The sequence below is a fragment of the Callithrix jacchus genome, chromosome 5 (assembly GCF_049354715.1).
Source record: "Callithrix jacchus isolate 240 chromosome 5, calJac240_pri, whole genome shotgun sequence".
In the NCBI taxonomy this organism is placed as follows: Eukaryota; Metazoa; Chordata; class Mammalia; order Primates; family Cebidae; genus Callithrix; species Callithrix jacchus.
Window position 1 is genome coordinate 52987012 of NC_133506.1, and position 21012 is coordinate 53008023.

The 21012-nt window shown below is 56.3% G+C and overlaps 1 protein-coding gene across 4 annotated transcripts in view; it reads left to right on the forward strand.

The window, feature by feature from the left end:
• Positions 1–21012, forward strand: part of RBM38 (RNA binding motif protein 38) — a 52269-nt gene that overhangs the window by 7699 nt on the left and 23558 nt on the right. For 3 of the 4 annotated variants that reach the window (XM_008996160.4, XM_002747709.6, XM_008996161.4), the window contains one exon: positions 7361–9137. The exons of the other annotated variant lie outside the window; for it this stretch is intronic. In XM_008996160.4, coding sequence (XP_008994408.1) covers positions 7361–7664 — 304 coding nt within the window. In that variant the 3' untranslated portion in view covers positions 7665–9137. Of the gene's footprint in view, positions 1–7360; positions 9138–21012 lie in introns of those variants that run through there. 4 annotated transcript variants of the gene reach the window in all.

Genomic DNA, 21012 nt, shown 5'->3' on the forward strand with positions numbered 1-21012 from the left:
TAGAGTAGGGAGCTAGGGATGCCTGCCAAGGGAGTGAGGGGAGACCTGGTTCCAGCTCTTAACCACAGTGCCTCCTGCACCGAGGGGGCCAGAGACAGAGGAGGTCAGCATGCCTCAGAAGGTGACAGGAGCTGGGAAGGGGAAGGGAGCAAATGGGGAGGCTCAGGACCCAGCAGGGTGGCCTCACCTCCTTGAGGACCCTGGAGACCCAGGGAGGCACTGTGACCTTTTCCCAAGTGACACTGGGCCACGCAGACTCACAGCAGAGGAGGGATGGGTCAGTCTGCATTTTTGTTTTCAGAGTTTTTGTTTCTGGCTGATGGGTTGAGCCTGGACTGCTGAGGGCCTGGGTGGTGGTTGGAGGCCCTTAGGGGATGCCCAGTAATCCAGGCATGAGATGAGGGTGCAGCCCCGGGAGATTCTGGGTACGTATTCTAGAGAACCTGGGAAAGAAAGAGGAGTCCAAGAAGATTCTGGAGCTTTGGGCCTAGGAAACAGGAGGTGGGCTTGGCCCTGACTGGGGTGGAGGCTGCTGTGGAGTACAGTTTTGGACAGGTTCAGTTGGAGATGCTACTCTGGCCTGGCATTGCCCCTCAGAGAGGGCATTTGACCTGCGTCCTGTGCTGGTGCCCCACACAGTGCCCCAGAGACCCTGAATGTCCCCAGACCTCCTGGCCCTCCCCCGAGCAAGTCACTGGGGATTCCCGGGGGCAGGGCCGTGGCCTGGCTTCCTGCCTGCCTGGTGCCTCGGGGTCGTTCCACACCCAGCCAGGCAGGAGTCAAAGCCCAAAGAGCTGCGGTCCGACTTTGCCGTGGCTGGGCAAGGCCTCTGGGGAACAGGGAAAGTGAAATGGGCTCATTTGCCTTTTTCGTTTTTATTTTCAGAGGCGACTTTATGTTCGGAAAATGAGTCCTCCTGGGCCATGGTCAGTTATTTTCACTGAGTTCTGCTTTGCGTGTGGAGCAGCTGTGTGCCAGGCTCCCATCTGCATGCCCCTCACCCAGCCGGCCAGGAGCTTCTCAGACTCTGTTCAGGAGGCCCAAGCCCTCTGTCACACAGGCAGGCTGTTGGGCTCTGCGGCATCCTTAGTTAACAGGGTGAAACAGTGACTGTCCATGCACCTTGGACGGGCGGGGCCAGGATTTGGACTTGGGGTTCTTTCTGCCCTTGGGCCTCTGAATCTCAGGGGACTGAGTCCGCAGGGGTGCTCTTGGCTGCTTGTAGACCCTGGGTGTGTCGGGGTGCAGATGCTGCCTGAGCCACGTGTGAATGGAAGGGAGGCAGGCACCTCAGCTTTCCAGTCTGGACTAGGCTCCCGGTCCCCCTGTCCTCTTCTGGGCTGTGGCAGAGCCAGGTCCTGCGTGCCGAGCCCTCCTGGGATGGCCTGGCCTTTTCAGCCCTAATGGTGGCCAGTTTCAGTGGCTCATGATTTGGGGGTTTAGTGTTGCCCAGGCTCCATCACTGGAGGGAAGCAGAGAACCCGAGTCGTCCTTCTGCAAACACCCCTGACCCCAGCTAGGTCCTGCGCCCAGTGTCCAGCATCATAAAGGGGCTTGGGTGGCATGTTGGGGGGTCTGCCCCACCACTTCCTGTGGGTTCTTCCTTCGCTCTGCCTGGACTTTTCACAAGTGATGGGATTCATTCTCTGGATCAAATCCGCCTTTGACTGGTGCAAGACCCTTCCTTCTCTGGGGTCTTGGCAGGAGGACAGAAGTTTTCTGCAGAGGATGAGAAGGCACAGGCGCCTGGTCACTCTGGGGCCGGAAGCTGTAGGAAAACTTGAAGGAAAGGAGGCTCCTGCCTCTACTGTGAGGCCCTACAGAGGCTGATTCCAGAGTGGCTTCTAGTGCTGCGTTCATGCAGAGGCCGGCGGGCCCTGGCCAGACAGGAGGGGTCCTGAAGGGCACTGGGTCCCCGATCTTCAGGTTCCTACCTCACCGCCCTGGCCGGCTGGTGTGTTTTGCTCATCAAAGGTCCTTGGCTGCAGCCCCCTGACCTGCTGCTGAAAATCCTAGGAGAGGGAGGGCCTCTGATCCTCAGAGAGGAAGAGAGATCCATCGGCCCGCGGAGGTGGCGATGCTGCTGAGGTCCCCGGGGTGCACAGAGCATGACATCCTCACAGCAGCCCCCTGGGGCCTGTGGTTCCCCAGAGGCAGCCATGAGGACACCCAGGGCACCAGGCACCTGGTGGGAGCAGAGACTGGCAGACTGCGCCTGTCTAGTTGTGACTTGCTGGGTGGAGCCATGCCCACCTGTCCCTCCAGCTTGCCCAGCCCTGGCTGCTCAAGTCTGAGCTGCTTTCTCTGCCTTCTCGGGGCAGGGACTTGGCCTGGGAAGCAGCAGCCACTCCGAGGGGGCTCTTTGCAGCTGCCTGCACAGCCCAGCCTGCCTCAGGCTCTCAGCACTGGGCACATGCTGTGCAGGGGCACTGGGGATGTGGCCGAGACCCTGCCCTTTCAGGGAAGATACTGTTTGAGGTGGATGACCTGGGGGCTTCCGATCACAAGGAAATCAAGCCTCAGCTCAGGTGGGGCCCCCAGGGGTGACCGTTGAGCTGTGGGAAGAAGCAAGAGCAGCAGGTGGGAAGGCCCTGTGGTGCGAAGAAGGAGTTGAATCTGGGAACAGCGGGAGTATGGCCAGGGTGGGCACATGCGGGCAGAAATGAGTTAGAAGAGGTAAGTGAGGCCTGATCATGCAGGAAGCCATGAGGGAGCAGTTTGTGTTTTCTGAGGCAGCTGGAGGTTTCTGGTCCTGGGGTGACGGGGCTTGATGTTTTTAAGACAGCTCTGGCCGCTGTTGGGTGAAGGATTCGGGGATGGGAGGTGGGTGCAGTGGCGTGGGCCTGTCGTGATGGTGGTGGAGGGAGGCTGGGCCTGGAGGGTTGGTGATGGAGGAGGAGGATCGGGGAATTGAAGGATGGAAGCAGGGGTGCTCCCTGTCAGATGGTGTGGGCAGGGCAGTGCTGGGTGGCCTGGTGGACTCTTCACTGGGGTGGGGAGGGCAGGCGAGTCCTGCCAGGGCCAGACTGGCACGTGCCCTAACAGGTGAGCTTCTGCCGGGGACACGTTGTTGCTGAGGCTTGGTGGATGCGGTGGTGTGGGGCTACCAGGCCGTGCCTTTGCGTGCAGAGGCTTTCTGAGCCTGGAGTGGGGGTGGGGGTTCTGAGGAACCTGCTTGGTGCACACCCCCACTCTGCACTGCCAGGAAGTGGAGTCTTGGGCCTGCGGCCGGGGCAGGGCTGCCCTTGGACAGCACCGGCTGTGGTTAGGCTGCATTTTTCTTTCTCACCTGACCACTCAGCAGGTTCCCCCATGGGTGTGTGGCTTCATGGGTGTGTGCGCCCCTCTCTGCCTCTCTTAGTCCCCACCTGCCTCCTTTGCACGGCCCCCCCCCCAGCATGGGCACTTTGGCAGTCAGAGCAGCAGTGAAGATTCCTTGTCTTCGCCCCTCCCCCATGGTCTCTGATGCTCCGCTGTCGGGCGTCTCATCCTTGGCACTGCGGACCTTTAGCAAGGTTTCACTTTGTTGTGGGGGCACCCTGGGCATTGTAGGAAGCAGTCAGCAGCCCTGGCCTCCACCCCTGATGTCAGCAGCACCCTCACCCCATGTTCCTGGTTGTCTGTTGTGACAGCTAGGACTGTCCCTAGGCATTGTCCAGCGACCCTTGGGGGCACAGTTGTCCTGGTTGGGAATCGCTGTTCTGGTGGTGCCTCTAGGGCCGCACAGTGATCTGGAGGTCAGCCTCTGTGGGACCAACTTGCAGATGAGGAAACTGGGCCTTGGAAGTTTTGAAACCTGTTTGGTAACTCAGACAAGTGCAGGGCAAGGCGCAGCCCAAGGAGGGAGAGAAGCTGCTGGAGCACAGCTCCTGCCTGGGGGGCTTCGTGGCTCCTTCCACCTTGACTTCCCCCGTGTTCTCCCTCCACCTTGGGACCTGGAGGTGTGGCCCCTGCCATGCCTGCCTTTTATTTTGAGCCGAACCTGGGGCCCTAGCCAGTTCTAGAGGGCGCAGCTACCAAGAGCAGACCCTACTGTGCCACTCCCTTGCTCTGCGATGAGGCAAATTGCTCACAGCTTCTCTGAGCCTCGGATTTCCTCTCTGGGAAATGGGCTAACACTAGCATCTTTTCTGTGGCCTTGAAAATGCTTTGTAAGTTATCCCAGGCCCTTTACATACAGAAAGATGAAAAGATACAGATGTGCAGTGTCCCCAAGGGTCAGGAAACCAGAGAGCCCTCTTCCTCCCCAGCCTAGAAATTGCTCATCCACACTTGTGTTTGAATGTGCCTGAGTGGGGCAGCTCCCTGGTGGCCAAGGCAGAGCTGTGGCCCCGATATTGTGGGGCATCGGGGACCTGATAAAAGTGATAGCAGCCCTGGAGCTGAGTGTGGCCGGAACCGGCTGTCCCACAGCCCTACGCCCTGTGTTCTACGTCCCTGGTCTGGGCAGCAGTTCTTGAAGGCAGCTGTGGATCAGGGCCCTGACCTGTTCATGCCGGTTCCTGGGCTGCATCAGCCTTTGCAGTCTGCATGGGATACACATTTTTTAGCAAATACTTGGGGAGAGGTGTCTGAGGCAGGGGCACCACTGCCCATGTTTGGAGAAGTGGGTTCAAAGCTTCCATGGCCTCCAGCTAAGGAATTTTTGAGGTTCTGAGAGCTGGGTGGGGGGCACTGGTGATGCCAGGGACAGCCTGCTGGGCACAGCCCCAAGACAGTCCTTGCCGTGTCTCCACTTGCCCCTTTTTGAGGGAGGCCTCTGAGACCCAGCTAGGGCTCCCTTCCTTCTCTGGCCAGAGCTCCTCATCTTTCTCAGTGGGGTCTGTGCCACTCACCGGGCCTTTGTTCTGTCAGCACTGTGCCTCCCACAGGCCTGGCCCTGGCAGGAAGCTGGGTGATGAGACAAAGCCCTCCCTTTGACAGAGCATGCTGTCCAGTGGAGGGTCGGGCAGCACAGGGAGGTGGCAGGCTGGCATCCATGTGGGGTCCAGGGAGCCTCACCAGGACAAGGGCTCCAGGCAGAGGCGTTGACAGGTCCCAGGGGCCCAGGTGGGGAGGATTCGAGGGATTGAGGTGCTGCGGGGTGTGGACTGGTGCCAGTGTGGAGCTGGGTGTGCAGTGGAAGCCAGGGGTCAGTGGGCCAGCCGCCCCGTGGTGGGACTGCCACTGCAGGATTGTGCAGAGAGGGTGCCGGCTTCCCTCGTCCACTCCTCAGACGCTCAGAATGGCCCCTGCCTCCACTGTCGAGCCGCACTGCCACTCCCCCACGGCCATCATTAGGTCATCATTAGGTCTCTGCAGGCATCCACTCCTTCAGGAAGCCACCTGGCCTCTTCCCCCATCTGCTGTCCACACATTACAGCCCTCTGCTGCCTTGACTTCCCTGGAGTCCCCCCAGCTCTGGTTTATGGGTTGGTGCGTTTTGGTGTCTCTCCCCATCCTAGAAGCTTAGCCTCTCGAGGGCAGGGGCTATGTGGTCAGATCCCTGCTGCATCCTGGCAGATAGGTAAGAAGGGTGTCACAGCTCAAGAGTCAGGATTTGAACCCATGCCTGGCTCCATGCAAGGTTATTGTTCCCATGAAGGATGCAGGGTGGACAGCAGAGGCTTGGAACCTGGGAGAGAGGAGGCGCAGCTGCGGGGCGTCTGGACAGGTGCTGCGGAGGGCGGGCTGTGTGGGCTGCAGGTGTGGCTACAGCAGCCACTGCAGTGGCCCCACCTGGGAAAGTGAACAGCAGAGGAGAGGGTGGCACAGTGGAGGAACTTCCCAGACACTTCCTAGACGGGGTGGGGCAGCAAGAGGCCCTGGGGGTCTTCCCACACAAGGGGCAGCAAACACCCAGGTGTCCCTCAGGTGTTTGCTGCCCCTTGTGTGGGAAGAGCAGGGCCCCGGCACCCATGTCATCTGGGTGTTCCTGGTTCCCACTGTTCTGTAGGGGCTGCAGGATCCACTGTGTGCACCTGCCTTTGTGCTAGAAGCCAGGGCTCCTCTCTGACCCTGAGGGGACCCTGCCTCTGGGGAGGGAGGCTGTGTTTGCAGTGGCCTACATGTTGCCAAAATGCCCTCCAGAAAGCTGCCCAGTTCTGTCCCTGCCGAGTGCAGGAAAATGCAGGGACAGATGTACTTTCCCTGGAGCTGCTTCCCTTGAGTGGGGGCCCCACTTACAGGTGCGGAAGGAAGCTGAGATTCCAAGTCGCTCCCCGTGGGCCTGGCCTATATCACTCAGGCAGGCGTGCAAGGCGGGAGAGATACTGATACCTGGGGTGCAGTGCCGTGCCCTGGCAGGACCACTCCATGCCTTGGGCTCTGCAGCAGCTTCTGACGACACTGAGGTGGGTGTTCTGTTTCAGATGGGAAACTGAGGCTCAGCTGTTGCCCCGGGGCATCCAGCAGCTGGTTGGCAGAGCAGGCCCATTCCAGGAGAGCTGCCTCCTTTAGCCGCTGGTTTCCCCCTGCTGAGGGCTGGCATGCTGTGTGCGTGGCTAGCCTACAGCAGGCAGGAAGTGGTGGTCTCGATGTGTTTCCATGGTGGCCTGCCTGGGTAGGTTAAAAGCACAGCTCTGAGGCCGGCTGACTCCTGGTCCCTCCACCTCATCAGCTGTGGGACCTTGGCCAAGTCACTTGGCCTCATGTGTGAAATGGGCCTCACGATGGGACGAGCAAGCTGACGGGGTGATGCACTCAGTTACCGTACAGAGTGTGACATTTCCGAGGGCTGCTTGTGGCACCATCATCTCTGTGGTCACCACTATTGCGCTCCTTTGCTCCAGCATTCACGCAGTCAGAGCTCTGCGGCAGGCCACAGTCTGTGCTGGCAGGGACAGAAAGGAAGCCCCGTGAGAGCGAGTGTTGGCGGGGGGAGAAGGTGTGTACAGGAGTAAAGCATGCAGTGTCACTTGGTAGGTGTTGTGTCAGGGAGATGATCAGGGAAGGGGAACGGGGCTGGACTCCCAGACGTGTACCCTGGGCCTTAGCACAGGGCCCCACACTTGATCTCATGCTCCGCTGTCGCTGTCGTGTCTTCAAATCCTCAGATCATTTGAAAACAACCATCCGAGATTTTTGTTACTGCATCAGCCCTGGGGGTGTGGGGTGTAGGGCTGGGATGGGGAGTGCACTCTGGGAAGAGCCTTGCTGAAAAGGAGACGTGGAGGGGAGGAGGGAGCCTGGCGGTTAGCGGTTAGCGGGAACAGCCAGCACAGAGGTCCTGAGGCTGCAGCATCAGCCCAGAAATGATGAAATTCAAGGCTCAGGGTGGGGGGCAGCACACATTGTGTACCCCGCCACCCACCCAGCTGTCTGCCCAGCTGTATTCCCCGAGCCCATTTCTGGCCCTGATCTGCTCTGCTTGGCCCCACAGGCTGACCCCGCACTACATTTACCCACCAGCCATCGTGCAGCCCAGCGTGGTGATCCCGGCCGCCCCCGTCCCATCACTGTCCTCGCCCTACATTGAATACACGCCTGCCAGCCCGGCCTATGCCCAGTACCCACCAGCTGCCTATGACCAGTACCCATACGCCGCCTCGCCAGCCACGGCTGCCAGCTTCATGGGCTACAGCTACCCGGCTGCTGTGCCCCAGGCCCTCTCAGCTGCAGCCCCTGCGGGCACCACCTTCGTGCAGTACCAGGCGCCACAGCTGCAGCCTGACAGGATGCAGTGAGGGGCGTTCCTGCCCTGAGGACTGTGGTATTGTCACCTTCACAGCAGACAGAGCTGCCAGGTCATAATGGGCCGGCGGCAGCCTGGCTGAGCTTCAGTGAGGTGCCACCAGCACCTGTGCCTCCGAAGACCGCCTGGGCACTCTGCCTGCGCCCTGGGACCACAGAGAGACGGCTTCTGTTTAAATCTAGGTCCCATGGTATTTTGAGGGAGGATTTGAAGCATGACCGAGAGCTACTTAAAGATGCAACCCCACCTTCCTTGCACAGCACAGCAGCCTCTCCTTGCACCTTCTCCTGCCTCTCCACACTCCAGGTGACCTCAGGCTTGTGTCTCCACCTTGGTACCTGGCCGGGGTGTCACAGACCCTCTGCAGCCCCTGGCACCCTGGACCCTGCAGAGATGCCTGACTCCAGGGAACCTGAGAGCAAGAAGTGAATGGACTGTTGATTGTAAGTTGATCCTCGCAAGCTGTGAGTGCGGTCCCAGGTAGGGGACACAGCCTCCTGCTGGAGTCCCATTTTCTCCATCAGGGCGTGTGGGCGGCTTCCTCAAGCCTGAGGAGCTTCCAGGTGCACAGGGGCCGCTGGTGTCAGGCGGCTGGCCAGCCAAAGGCTCCTTTCAGTCAAAGCACTGAAAATTACAACTTTTTTCTTGTAATTGTTTTGCTACTTAAGATAATTTCAGAAGTTCAGTCTATTTTTTCAGCGGATACTGCCGCCACCAAGAATACAAAACCTATTTTTGACTTGGAGAGACTTGCTTTTGTTGGTTCCGCCCACGGGGACGACGACAGTGTTTCTGTATAATAAAGTATCTGCCAGCTTGCAGGCCAGGAGCCTCTCGGTGGGGCAGGCACTGCAGACAGCAGGCCCCACAGGCCCTCTTGGGCTAGTCTGATGCCGCCTGCTTGGGGGGCACAGTGAGTTGTCTCAGGATCCCCTCACTGTGACACTTATGCTCCTCCTCACCCCCCTCCCCCCAGCTCCCCAACCACTATGGAAGGGAAAGGGAGTGACCCACAGGTTCAGGCCACTCAGGGTCTAGACCACGGTGGTGCCAGCTTGCTACAGGGTCGTAAGCTCTGCCTGCTGGGTGGTTGAATGCAGGAGGGGGCACCTCTTCCCTCTCCCCCCGTACCACCTGCTGTGTGCCAGCCCAAGACCGTTCCTGCCTATCTTTGGGTTAGTGGAGGGAGAAGGCCGTTCTGCCAGCCATGGCAGGGCAGCTATGGGGCATCCAGGGCTGTATGGGTCCAAGGAGGGGCGCAAGGTGAGAGGTATCCTGGCCAAGGGCGGGGGGCAGCAGGGGGGGGTCTCCCTCCGGACCTACCTCAGGGAGCTGAGCGTGCAGGCGCTCCAGGGCAGGCCTGGGACAGTCAAGGCCCAGAGAATAAAGGTAGCTAATCTCATCATAATATTTTTATTAGAATGTTCTGATGATAAAAATAAAACTTGTTTTCTTTAAAGAAAAAGTCAGTCTGTAATTTTTCTCTCTCAACACAGAGCTCCCCTGGTGCCTGTGGGTATCACCCATGTCCCGCCTCCTGGCTCAGGAGCCCAGAATTTCATGGGCAGCCGTGCCAGAGCGCCTGGCCTGCACGAGCCACTGAGCCTCCGCAGCCGAGCAGACGCGGCCCCTCTTCCCACCCGCTAATGCAGGGGAGGCCTGGTGTGCTGTCCACTGCGCATCATCCACTGTCAGCCTCAGACCCGGAGAGGACTTTGCTTGGGTTACTTGGAGCTGTGGCTGGGGAGGGGCCTGGACGTGGGATTGATTGGCAGCCCCACCACATAGATCCCTGTGGAATAGGACAGTTCCCCAAGAGAAGGAGTTGCCACCAGAGGACCCTGAGTGTGGGCTCCTCAGGGGATGATGGCAACTGTCGAGGACGGCTGCCCTTAGTGTAGAGTTAGGAAGGGAGGGAAGCCTCGCTCTGGGGCTGGAGAGGCCCAGCATCTAGAACTCAGCACTAGGGAAATCACACCCCTTCACCGAGAAGGTGTGGGTGCTAGTGAGGATATTAACTCCTTCCTTCAATTGCTCACTCATTGAGTCATCCCAGGAAATGTGTGCTGGGTCACACGCAAAGCGCTGAGGATAGAGCAGACAGGGCTGCCCTTTGGGGTTTATCATCTGCTGGGGGAGACACCACAATGTCATGGGGTGGAAACTGACATGTTTCCGGGGAGGGGAGATGGAGATCCTGTAGGGGCTACACTTCTTCCCAGGCCCCTCCCTCCTGCTGTCTTAAGTTTGCAAACACTCATGAGGGTTCAGGGAGGTCAGCATGGGGCTTCCAGCCCAGAGGAGGAGACTTGCTGCAGCTGATAAGAACTCGGGGGGCCATGGAGGGGGACTGCGGGTACTGCCAGGGTTATCGCAAAGGCCAATGGTGGCCTGCTTGCTTCCTGTCACTATCAGCTGCTGGCAGCTTTGGGGACAGACCTTCAGGCAGGTCTCAAGGCCTTGAAAACATCTGGATCCCAGGATTGAAGACTGGACGGTGATGAAGCCAGGAGAGAGAAATTCTATGTTACCTGAGCTGAGTGGGAAGCAGGGGCCAGCTGAGGGCAGCAGGGATGCAGAGCATGGCCACCAGCCCCGGCCATGAGGGTCCTACTAACCCTAGCGCTGCCCCTGTGGCCACTGACTCTGGGCCACATGCTGTGCCACATGCTTTCATGGATGGTCAGTTACCCTCCAGGTATCCCACACCAGTGGACAAAGATGCTTAGGGCTGGAGCCCACGTTGCCTGGGCGGCCATGAAATGTGGTGAGAGGGGCCTGCCTGGAGCTGAAGGGTGCGGGCCTGATGCAGGTGGCGGGGTGTGCCCAGATGAGCAGGCTCAGCCCAGCCAGACAGCCCCGGCCTTGAGCCTTACTGTGCAAGAGGGTCATGCATGTCCTCCCAAGGCAGGGACCTTCTGTCCTACCCGCTGTGTTCCTCTGGTGCCCAGAGGGCCAGATATGCACACACACATGCATGCACAGGTATGTTTGTCTGTATATACACATTAACACACATCTCTGCCCCCATACACACTCATAGACACACACACACTGATACAGACATAACTGCATACACATCTACACACAGACATGCATTCACAGATACACAAACATAAACATGTATGTGCCATACACAGATACTCCCATGGTATTGAGGGATACACGCACACAGAGAAACAGGCACACACTCAGATATTCTCAGACACACCATCACACTTACACATGTACACACCCTGGCTCACAGCACATGCACATATGCACATGGAAACACGCATGCACGGATGTGCACGCACATATATACATGTGGAGACGGACACCTGCACACCCCCATATACCCACACAGATATATACATGTGCACCCAGACACACGCACACCCGTGTTGAGTGACAGTACAAGACCCACCCCCATCATTTGGCTCGGGGCAGCAGCCATGGTTTTGGGGGTTCAGTGACTTTGGGGAGAGGGAGGTGGAGCAGGTCCAGGCCCAAGGGCTCGGAGGGAGAAGGGATGGGAGGTGAGGGAGGTGCCAGGCCTGGCCGCTCACCTGGCTTGGTGGCAGATACTGGCCGCCAGTGTCCTTCGGTATAAGGGAAGGCTTCTCACTGCCAGCCCCCCAGCCTGAGAGGGTTTTCTGTCTGGACATTGGCGTGGGCTCTGCCAGTGCACAGGCAAGCAGGAAGGCCAGGGAGCTGACACCCTGGGGCAGCCCTCAGCAGGCTGCAAGGGAGTTAGGGGATAGACGCTCCTCCCTCGCTGCCCTCGTGGTCACTCTGGGGTGCCCTGAGTCCATGGCTCCCCCTTCTCTGCACTGTCTCGCATCCTCCATCCCCTGCTGTGCTTCCTGGGTTCACCTCCTGAAGCTGCTGCCTTTGGGGTTTGCACACCAAGCTGGGATGGCCCAAGGACAGCAGCATGGGCTGGGCACTCACTGCCCCCAGGAGTGGGGTGCCCAAGTCCTGTGAGGCCTGGATAAGCTCCTACTTTCCCCTCTTCAAGGAGATGACAAGGCCCAGAGAGCCTCAGCAGTGCAGCTGGGGTCACCCTGCTAGCCGGCTTTGCCCACAGGTCGGGCCACCTCCGAGTTGTTACCCTCCAAGTGGGCAGGACTGGGCCTGGGGAGCAGAGGCCGAGCAGGACTTCTGGGGCACATGGCTGCTGTGTGAGCCAGCTGGGGGCTGGGAGAGGCAGGCAGGATCCAGAGGGTCCTGAGACCCCACCTCGTCCCATGGCATTGGTTTACAGACTTCTTGCTGGGGAGGGGCAGTGGCGGGTGAGAGGCGCTTCCCTTAGTGATCAGAGCCTCATTTTCACTCCACTTTCCAGTTGAGCAAACTGAGGCCCAGAGAGGAAAAAGGGCCTCTCTGAGACCATTGGGCTGTCACTCCCTTCTGAGGGCGTAATCGCAGAGGGACTGGACTAGGACAAGCTGTGAGAGCCACAGCCACTGCAGCCCACAGGAAGAAGCCACACCATGGTGAGGTCACCTCCATGTAAGCCCTGGTTTGCTCTGCTCTGCCCGCTCTGCCCTGATGGGGGGCTTGCCTGGTTGCCATCCTCTCTGAACCTCACTTTCTCTCCTGCATGCATTGAGCTGACCCCTGGGTGGCCCCACTGGTCCTGCCTGCCCAGCATCCACTCCTTTCCTGGGACAGCACCTGGGTTTCCTTGAGGAGCTGCCCCTGTACCACCCTCAGGCTGGGTCTCGGGGACATCTCTGGGGCCCCTTGATCCAGCTATGCCTGAAGCTAGACACTGTACTTTTTAAATTTGAGAGCTAATACATTTTACTTAAGCCTATTTGATTTGATTTTTTTCCTTTGCAACCAAGACTCTTGACATGTACAACCTCAAAGGGCTGGCATGACTTAGAATTAGGTTCAGTGACATGCAATAGAAAATCCAAAATGAGGGGGGTTCTTAGCTACCTATCATTTATTTATTTTTCTCACGTAAAGGAAGTCTGAAGCAGGCAGTCCAGGGCTTGGCTGACAGCTCCACAGTCATCAGGGGCTTAGGCCTCTTCCATCATTCCAGTGAACCATTTCAAAGCATGGCTTCCTTTCTTAAGATCTCAGGGACCAAGATGGCTGCTGGAGCGTCGGCCATCATGTTCAAGTCCAGGCAGCAGAAGAAAGGAAGCGGAAGGCTAGAGTGTCTCAAGTTGAGGCTTCTCCAGGAGCCTTCCCAGAAATTGTAGGCAACATTCCTCTTCCATTTCATTGGCCAGACTTAGTCACATGGCCATACTTAACTGCAAGGAAGGGAGGGGAATGTCTGTGTTTAGCTGGTCACATAGCTACCTGGAACACAGAAAGCCTTCTGCCAACGAGGAAGACGCAGGAATGTCTTTGTGCAGACAATGTGCAGTTTCTGCCTCAGGTCCTTCCAGCAGTAAGGCTTTGAGTCCATGAGAGTAATGTCCCATTCACAAGGCGCTTTAGGGAGACTGGTATTGACCAAGCCAGTCTTACCTCTTTACCTTCACACCAGTGGGGTGAGCTGGGCCTATCCTTATGCTCATTCCACCCAGGGGAAAATCGATGCTCAGAGTGCGCACTGAACATGGCTGAGGTCGCCTGGTTCCTTAGGGGCAGTCCCAGGAGGACAGCTCGAGCTTCTGCCTCAGTGAGTGTTGGGAGTTTGGAGAACAGTTCTCATCCGACATGGCTGCTCATGTTCCTGCAGGACGGGAGGCCCACAGTGCCTTTGCATTTGTGGTCCTTGCGGGGGAGCTGGGGCTGGGGCCACCAAGAGGTGCCCTCTGATGTGCTCCAGCATGCTGGCTCTGTCCTTCTTAGCATCCTCCCACAAGGAGTGGAGTCAAGGTCCAATTTTACAGAAGGGAAGACTAGGGCTCAGAGCGGGGAGGTGGCCTGGTGAGGAGTAGCTGACCCATCCACGCTTCGGGCCCGGGCTGGTCTGCCTCCGAGGCCTCTGTTGTTGGCTTTGGCTATGTGGCCTCTGGAGCTTGAATGGAACACCCTGATCAAGGCTCAGTCCTGTCCCCTAAGCCCCACCCATGCCTCCTTTGGGCTGCACACCCCCAGCCTGGGCCAGCTTCGGGCAGAGCCAACAGGTGCAGTGGGAGGGGCTGGATGTTCAGGCCACCTCAGGGGATGGACTGAGCCACCGTTACGTCACTTAGAAATGGGTCAATAACCAAGGTCCTGCCCCGCAGGGCTGTGGCCAGGATTGTAGGATTGAGTTAGGTAAGGTGCCCCTTGCAGCCCTAGTGTGGAGCAGGCGCCCCTCAGGGAGCCCTCAGCCCCCACTGCCTGCAGGGGAAGCCGAGTGATGGAGGTGGGTGCAAGAAGACCCCTGATTCCTGGGAGGCCAGCTGCTATTTCTCGGGGTGCTGCTGAGGATGCCAGACACGTGCTGCCAGTCCAACGAGACAACCCCTCCTGGCTCAGTCTCCAACCTCTGGAACTGTTCTCAAGGCCCCGGAAGCATGAATACAGGAGACCTGCCATGGCTTACACCTGTTATTTCCCTAAACCCTCCCAGCAGCCTGTGGGAAGTTGACTGTGCCCAGTTCACAGATGGGAAAACCAAGGCTGAGAAGATTTAGCTGCCCGTCCACAGCCAGAGAGCTGAGCAGTGGCAGAGCCAGGGGTTGGACCCGTGCATCCTGAACCTGGAGCTACACGCCACTGTACCCCAAGGACTGGGTTCTGGCCACATACCCATCCTCCACCTTCCTCACCCAAAGCCAGCCGGGCGTCCTCCCCATCCCTGCCCCGGCTGCTGAGTCACACTTGTGTTTGTTCCCCAGAGACATAAACACCCACCCAACCAGGAGCCCCCTGGGCAGGAGGTTGGGAGGCCTCCAGATGCTGCCAGAATAACAGGGGCAGCAGCCCAGCATGCCCTGAGGCTGGGTGTTGCACAGGGCACAGCCTAGGGTGGGCACCTGGCTTTCCAGATACCTTCTGGGCCTCCCGCAGGGGCCGATAAGTGCCCAGCTCTGCTTATCAGCCCCGTTGCCCTGCCTGCTCCCGCCTCAAGCCCTGGTGTACACATCGGGGTGCACGGTGGCCTGGAGATCACGGTGGAGTGACTCGCCCTCCGCCCTCTGCCTGCAGCCCGGCTGAGCCTAGTGCAGCAGAAATAACTTAGAGGGTTCCTGGTGCCTCCTGCTGGTTCCCTGCCCCAGGGATGGGGGCATTTTTAGAGAAATTAAAATAAATATATTTATTTCTAAATTATAAAATTAATGCTGGGGGGAGAAATGTGGCTATTTCCTTTAATTTATTAAAATAATCTACATATGCATATAAACAGAAGCGGAAGGAAGGAGACCAGGTGTGAATGTCGTAGGAGGACAGGAGGCTTTTATTTTTTCTTGGCACAGCTCTCTATTTTTTGCAGCTGAGGAAGAAAAGCTAGCGAAGGGGCCTTGGCGCTTGGTCTCTTGCTCTGATCTGTGTGTGCAGGCTCTGGGCGCTCCGAGTCCTGGCGGGCGGTGTCTGTGCTCCTCTCTTCTGTTCACTTTCTGGTTTCTCTTCGGGGCCTGAGCCTTTGGCAGGGTAGGACTGGGGTCCAGGCGCTTGTCTGTGGGAACCCACTCCGTCTTCAACCGTGTGACTCAGAACACAGTTTCCCGGCATGCGCATACAGTCACACAGTGCCAGCTCTGTGGCGTGCCACTAAATCCCACTTCCTTGCTGCAACCTCTATGGCCAGGGCGAACTGGCCCTGCCACCTGTCTGATCCAGAGGGACAGAGAGAGAGAGAGAGAGAGAGACGGGGGGGGGGGGGGGCGGGGGAGAGAAAGACAGGGGGAGAGAGAGAGAGAGAGTGGGAGACAGATGGGGGGTTGAGAGAGGGGGGAGAGAGAGAGAGGGGGAGAGGCACTCTCTTCTTGTTCCTTAATCCTAACTCAAATAACTCAGTGTGGCCCTGGAAGCCGCCTCGGGGCCTCCTGTCTAAGCTGTCACCTCTATCCCATGCTTGTTCTCTCATTTTTTTCTTTCTAAGCAACTGTCTCTGGATAAGGGCCTGGCCTCAGAGCATCCTAGGCAGGAGCCTGGGCTGCCTCTTCCTCCTCCCTGGGCCTGACAACCTCGTTCCTGGAGGATGGGCTGAGTCCAGGCTTCCCACCGTCCCACGCAGCAGCAGCACCCTGCTCCCCATGGCCAGCATGCCCTGGGATGGCTCGCCCCGTGCAGGTGTGGATAGCCTCTGCTCAGCGGGCAAGCACAGCCCTCCTGAGCCACAGGAGAGCAGAACGTCACCAAAGGCTGCTTGGCTCCCGTAGGCCTAGATGGAGGGTGTGGCCCGTGAAGGCCACAGTCCTGCATCTCAAGCTGAGGTTTAGCAAAAGCCTGCAATGTAACCAGGGGTGTGGGGAGCTGTGGTCCTCATCCTCAGGGTGGGCAGGGCAGAGAGGCCTGCACTTGTTCACACCAGGCTTGTGCCAGGCCCTGAGCCCACCACCCACCTGCATGGGCTCGTCGAATCCACACAATAACCCACCTTACAGATGCAGACACTGAGGCTCAGGCCAGTGAGGGAGATTGCCCAGTGTCATACAGTGAGCAGCTGGCAGAGCTGGGGTCCAAACCCCAGGGGATCTGATGCCAAAGCTGCCCTTCTAACAGCTAGCAGCTAGGGTCTCCATGGGAGGAGACAGTGACCTGGATTATGGTGTGGCCACAGGGAGAAAGACCACGGAGCCACGAAGAATGATGCTGTGGAAGTCTATCTACCAACACGGAGGGATGGTCACAGAGTATGGCAGAAAGAGAAAAGCCGCCATGAACGGAAGCTTCTCTGATGGCGCTGGGCCCAGAGTTCCTCACAGCAGCAGTCACACCCATGCTCTCCAGTTTGCTGCAGTCCCCACCGATCCTTACTGTGCCTCTCACTGAGGCCTGGCAGGCATTTTAATTTATCAGTTAGGAGTCATGGGAGAGTCAAGTAGGGGAGGAAGTAGCAACCGTTTCAGATACATGCGTATTTTATCCCCCTCGACCTCTTTCTAGAGAACAGTTATGCAATTTTGTGACGGAGGGAGGGAGGGAGGGAGGAAGCGGGGAGAGAGGGAGAAAGGGACTGATGAAAGGGAAAAAGGATGGGTGGAGGAATGGATAGGGGGGTGCATAAATATATGGATGAATGGAGAGTGAATGGACAGGGAGCTAGATGGACAGATGAATGGAGAAACGGATGGATGGAGGAGGGTGAATGGGAGCTAGATGGACAGATGAATGGAGAAACGGATGGATGGAGGAGGGTGAATGGGAGATAGATGGACACATGAAGGGAGAAATGGATGGATGGAGGAGGGTGAATGGGAGATAGATGGACAGATGAACAGAGAAATGGATGGAGGAGGGTGAATGGGAGATAGATGGACAGATAACAGAGAAATGGATGGGGAAATGGAGGAAGGGAGGGAGGGAGGAAAGATGGATAAAGGGAGGGATGGATGGAGGGATGAATGGAAGGATAGAGATATCTTCAACCTTGGCCCCTACTCCAGCAGAGTTAGCTTTGCCTCAGGGGATGGTCTAGTGCAACGGTTAATAATTCAAGTGTTTGGAATCAGACAGACCTCAATGTGAATCTGAGTTTCTTTCCTGACAAGCTGTGTGACCTTGGGTAAGTCACTCACCTTCTCCGATCCTGTTTCCTCATTAATAGAAAGGAAATAATAATACCTTATAGTGCCTCCTAGAACTCGAAGTAGAAAAAGCACTCAGGGCCAGGTTTGAGGGGGAAGCTGAAGGTGGGCCAGCCTTTATTAGGATCAGTCCTGCCACTATGGTCCTGTCACCCCTGCCCAGAGAAAGTGCCCTCTCCTGCTTCCGGGCCCTTTGTGTTGAGCCGGTTAATTGCTAGGGAGACTCGAAAGGTTCCCTACCTCCCCACCCCCAGCTCTGAGGATCTTGGGATCTCGCTGGACTTGTGTCAATACCAATGGCATCCCCTCGCTCACGGGCTCCAACCTCTCCGGGACTCTCAGACCCCACCTGAAGCCACAGCCGCATCTTCGTTACCATGAGAGTGAGAAGAGTTCTGGCAGCCCCACCCCAGAGCAATCCCTGTTATCAGGGCTCCCAGCCCTGGCTGCCCCTGAGAACCGAGCTCCAGGAGCTGCTGAGAGCAATGCTGCCTGGGCCCCGCCCAGAACCCAGTCTTTGGGAGAAGGGGCTGGCATGGGTATTTTTTTGAAGCACTTCTGACTGATACTAAAGTGAAGCCTGGCCTTAGAATAAAAGAACCTCTGTGTTTAGTTTCCTTTCTTTTTTAAATGTTTCTATTTTTTTCTTTGCTTTTCTCTTTAGTTTCTTTGGCAGTGAAAGCAGATTCTGCTATCTGTAGTTGGATGAAGAATTCACATTTGTTTTCCTTCCTGGGTTTTGATGGTTCAGTGTAAAATATGTTTTCTGTTAATCCCCTTGGGCTACAGCTGGTTAGAGTAGGGGGTTGGGAGCCCCTTCCTCTTCCTTTTCAGGCCTCCAAAATCCTCTGCAGAGTACAGTGTGGGGCTGGCTTTTATTACAAGGTAAACTGGTTTAAAAGAATAACACTAAACACAAATCAAAGGAAAAAGATGAGCTACTGCTTCACACCCACTAGGATGGCTGGGATGAGAAAGCCAGAGAAACTCACGTGCTGGCGAGGATGCGGGGAAATTGGACCCCGCCCCCCACCCCACTGCTGGTAGGAATGGAAAATAGAAAACAGTCTAGCGGGTTCTTCAAACGATTAACCAGACAGAGCTACCATGTGACCCGGAGATTCCACTCCTAGAAAAACCCAGGAGAAATGCTCTGCTTCCACACCAAAACGTGGACACAAAGGTTCTTAACGGCACTGTTTATAATACCCAAAAAGTGAAAGCAACCTACATGTTCATCAGTTGAAGAATGGATCCACACACTGACCTACCTATGCCATGGAAAATTATCTGGCCATAGAAAGGAATGAAGGACAAGCACATGCAACAACATGGATGAACTTTGAGAACCTGATGCAAAATCAAGGAAGCCAAACACCAAAGGCCACCTCTTGCATGGACATTCTTATGAAATGTCCATAATCGGCAAATCCATGGAATATTTCAAAAAGGTAACTGATGTCACCATGGGAAAATTCAGAATTTTGTGGGCCTTCCCTATGCATATGTATAGTTTAATATCTCTTTTATTTTGCATGGTTTGTATGGTGGGGTGCCTCATTCTTCTGCCTGTTTGTCCCCAAAGTCTCCATATCCTGGGTTGGAGGTAACCAGGGGTAGGACATCCCGAGGCAGGGAGGAAGCCACCAGGCGCTGCCCCCAGGCGACACTAGAAGCCTTGACTTCCAGTTTCACCAAACGGGGGAATAACTCAGCCTTCCGCAAGCTCTCCACCACTGCCACCTACCCCAACCCTGGCCAACCCTCTGCCTCTGGCTCTGTGGCTGTGACTGGACTGATGACAAATGTTTCTCCCAGACATCAGGTTTCATCCCAGAGCCTGCGGGTGCTCTGATGAAGGGGCCATGGAAATTCAGGACCGGTGGGCAGGGGTGCAGCTGTGTATTTTATACCCATCTTTGTTTGAATATAGTATCACAAATTTGTGCTGCTTCTGCAAATATAAAAATAATAAAGATTAAAAAGAAATGCAATCTCACAGTAAAACACTGGAAGGTTACAGAACTCTGTGAAGTCCAAAGAGCCATTCCCTCTCATGTCACCTCCCCCAGTCCTGGAGTGACATGTGCATAACTATTTTTCAGTAGGACCTTGCTGTTTTCAACTTGCTTTTCCACCTTCCCATGTAACTAGCGCTCACTGGTCACTTCTGCCTTCACTGAACTCATATGTATTGGTGCCTACTGTGTACAGCCTCTGTGGTCGGCTCTGAGAATACAGCAGGGAACAGACAGCGACAAAACCAGGCTTTCAGTTTACTAAGAGAAGTAGACAATGAACAAAAGCACAAGTAACAGTAAACAGACATGATTAAAGGATTAGACAGGGGCTGGGAAGGAGCCATGTGGAGAGGGAATAGTCCCTGAGACTACCTGGCACAAGGGAAGGACTCAGCCTTTCCTTTATCCTTGCCAAGGCACCAGTCCTGGAAATGCATCATTTCAGATGCTCCAGCCCAGGCGAGCCCCCAGACAACTGCCAACAACATGAGGAGAAGAACCGCCCTGCTGATTCCAGTCAACCCACAGACTCATGCACAATAATAAAATGCTGGTTGTTTTAAGCCACCAAGTTGTTTGTTATACAGCAATAGATAACTGAAACAGATGGCAGAGAGAGATAGGAAAGAAGCTTCTAGATTGAGTGAACAATACACAAAGGTCATAAAATGTCTTAAAAATTCATATAGGACCCTGCTCAAATGCACCAGTTCCAGAAAGTGTTTTCTAAGCTTTGTTTTCAGAATTAATTCCTCCCTCCCCTGGGACTCCATCTCTCTGAACTTTTGCCATCTGCTGCCTGAGTGTTGGGCTCCCTTGGGAACCTCCAGCCCCTGACGTACTCAGCATGCAGTTGGTGAACAGAGAGCAATTTCTGGATGAGTTGCCCACTTTGGTTGGGGTCTGAGAGGAACAGGCAGTTTGGGTCTCCTTTCTGCAGATGGAGTGTTGTGCACTGTTATGCTTGGGGTGGCAGTGTCACTTTCCCCTCCAGAGCTTGCCCAGGGGACAGTGGGTGTGAGAGCAGAGGACCAGGCAGCAGAGCAGTGGCTCCTTTTTAACCACTGACTGACCATGATGGGTGTCAATGGTGACCTGGTCAGCTCTGGGACTTCCATCCAGCAGTTAATCAGAGGTGCCCCAGAGGAGCCACCATTTTAGAAAAGGGTCATGAACAAAAATAGAAATGGAAATAACTGATGTCAATTGAGTGCACCCAATGTGCCAATACCAGTTAGGAGCTCGGGGTGAAACCATGACAAAACAGACACTGTTCCTGCCCTCAGGGAACATACTCTTCTCTTGGACTAAAAACTCAAGATTGTATGTCAGAGGGTGATTAAGAGCTGGGAAGGAAGGCAGAGTTGGTGGGGCCAAGAGCAGAGGAGGGGCCTGTTTCCAGTTTATGGAGGGTGGTCAGGGAATGCCTCGTGGGGTGGAGACACTGGGGTGAAGGTCAGAATCGAGTGAAGGGGTTCAGGATGGAGGTGTTAGTGTGAGAGCCTGTAGGCGGCGGGCATGGCATGTACAAAGGCCCTTGGGCAGGGGCCTGCCCTGCCTATTGGAGGAACACGAAGGAGGCCACTGTGGCTAGAGGCGAGAGTGGTTGGAGAAGCCAGAGGGGAAGCTGGGGCAGATCACACGAGGCCTTGTGGTCAGGGGAAGCTGCATAGGTTTTCATTCTTGC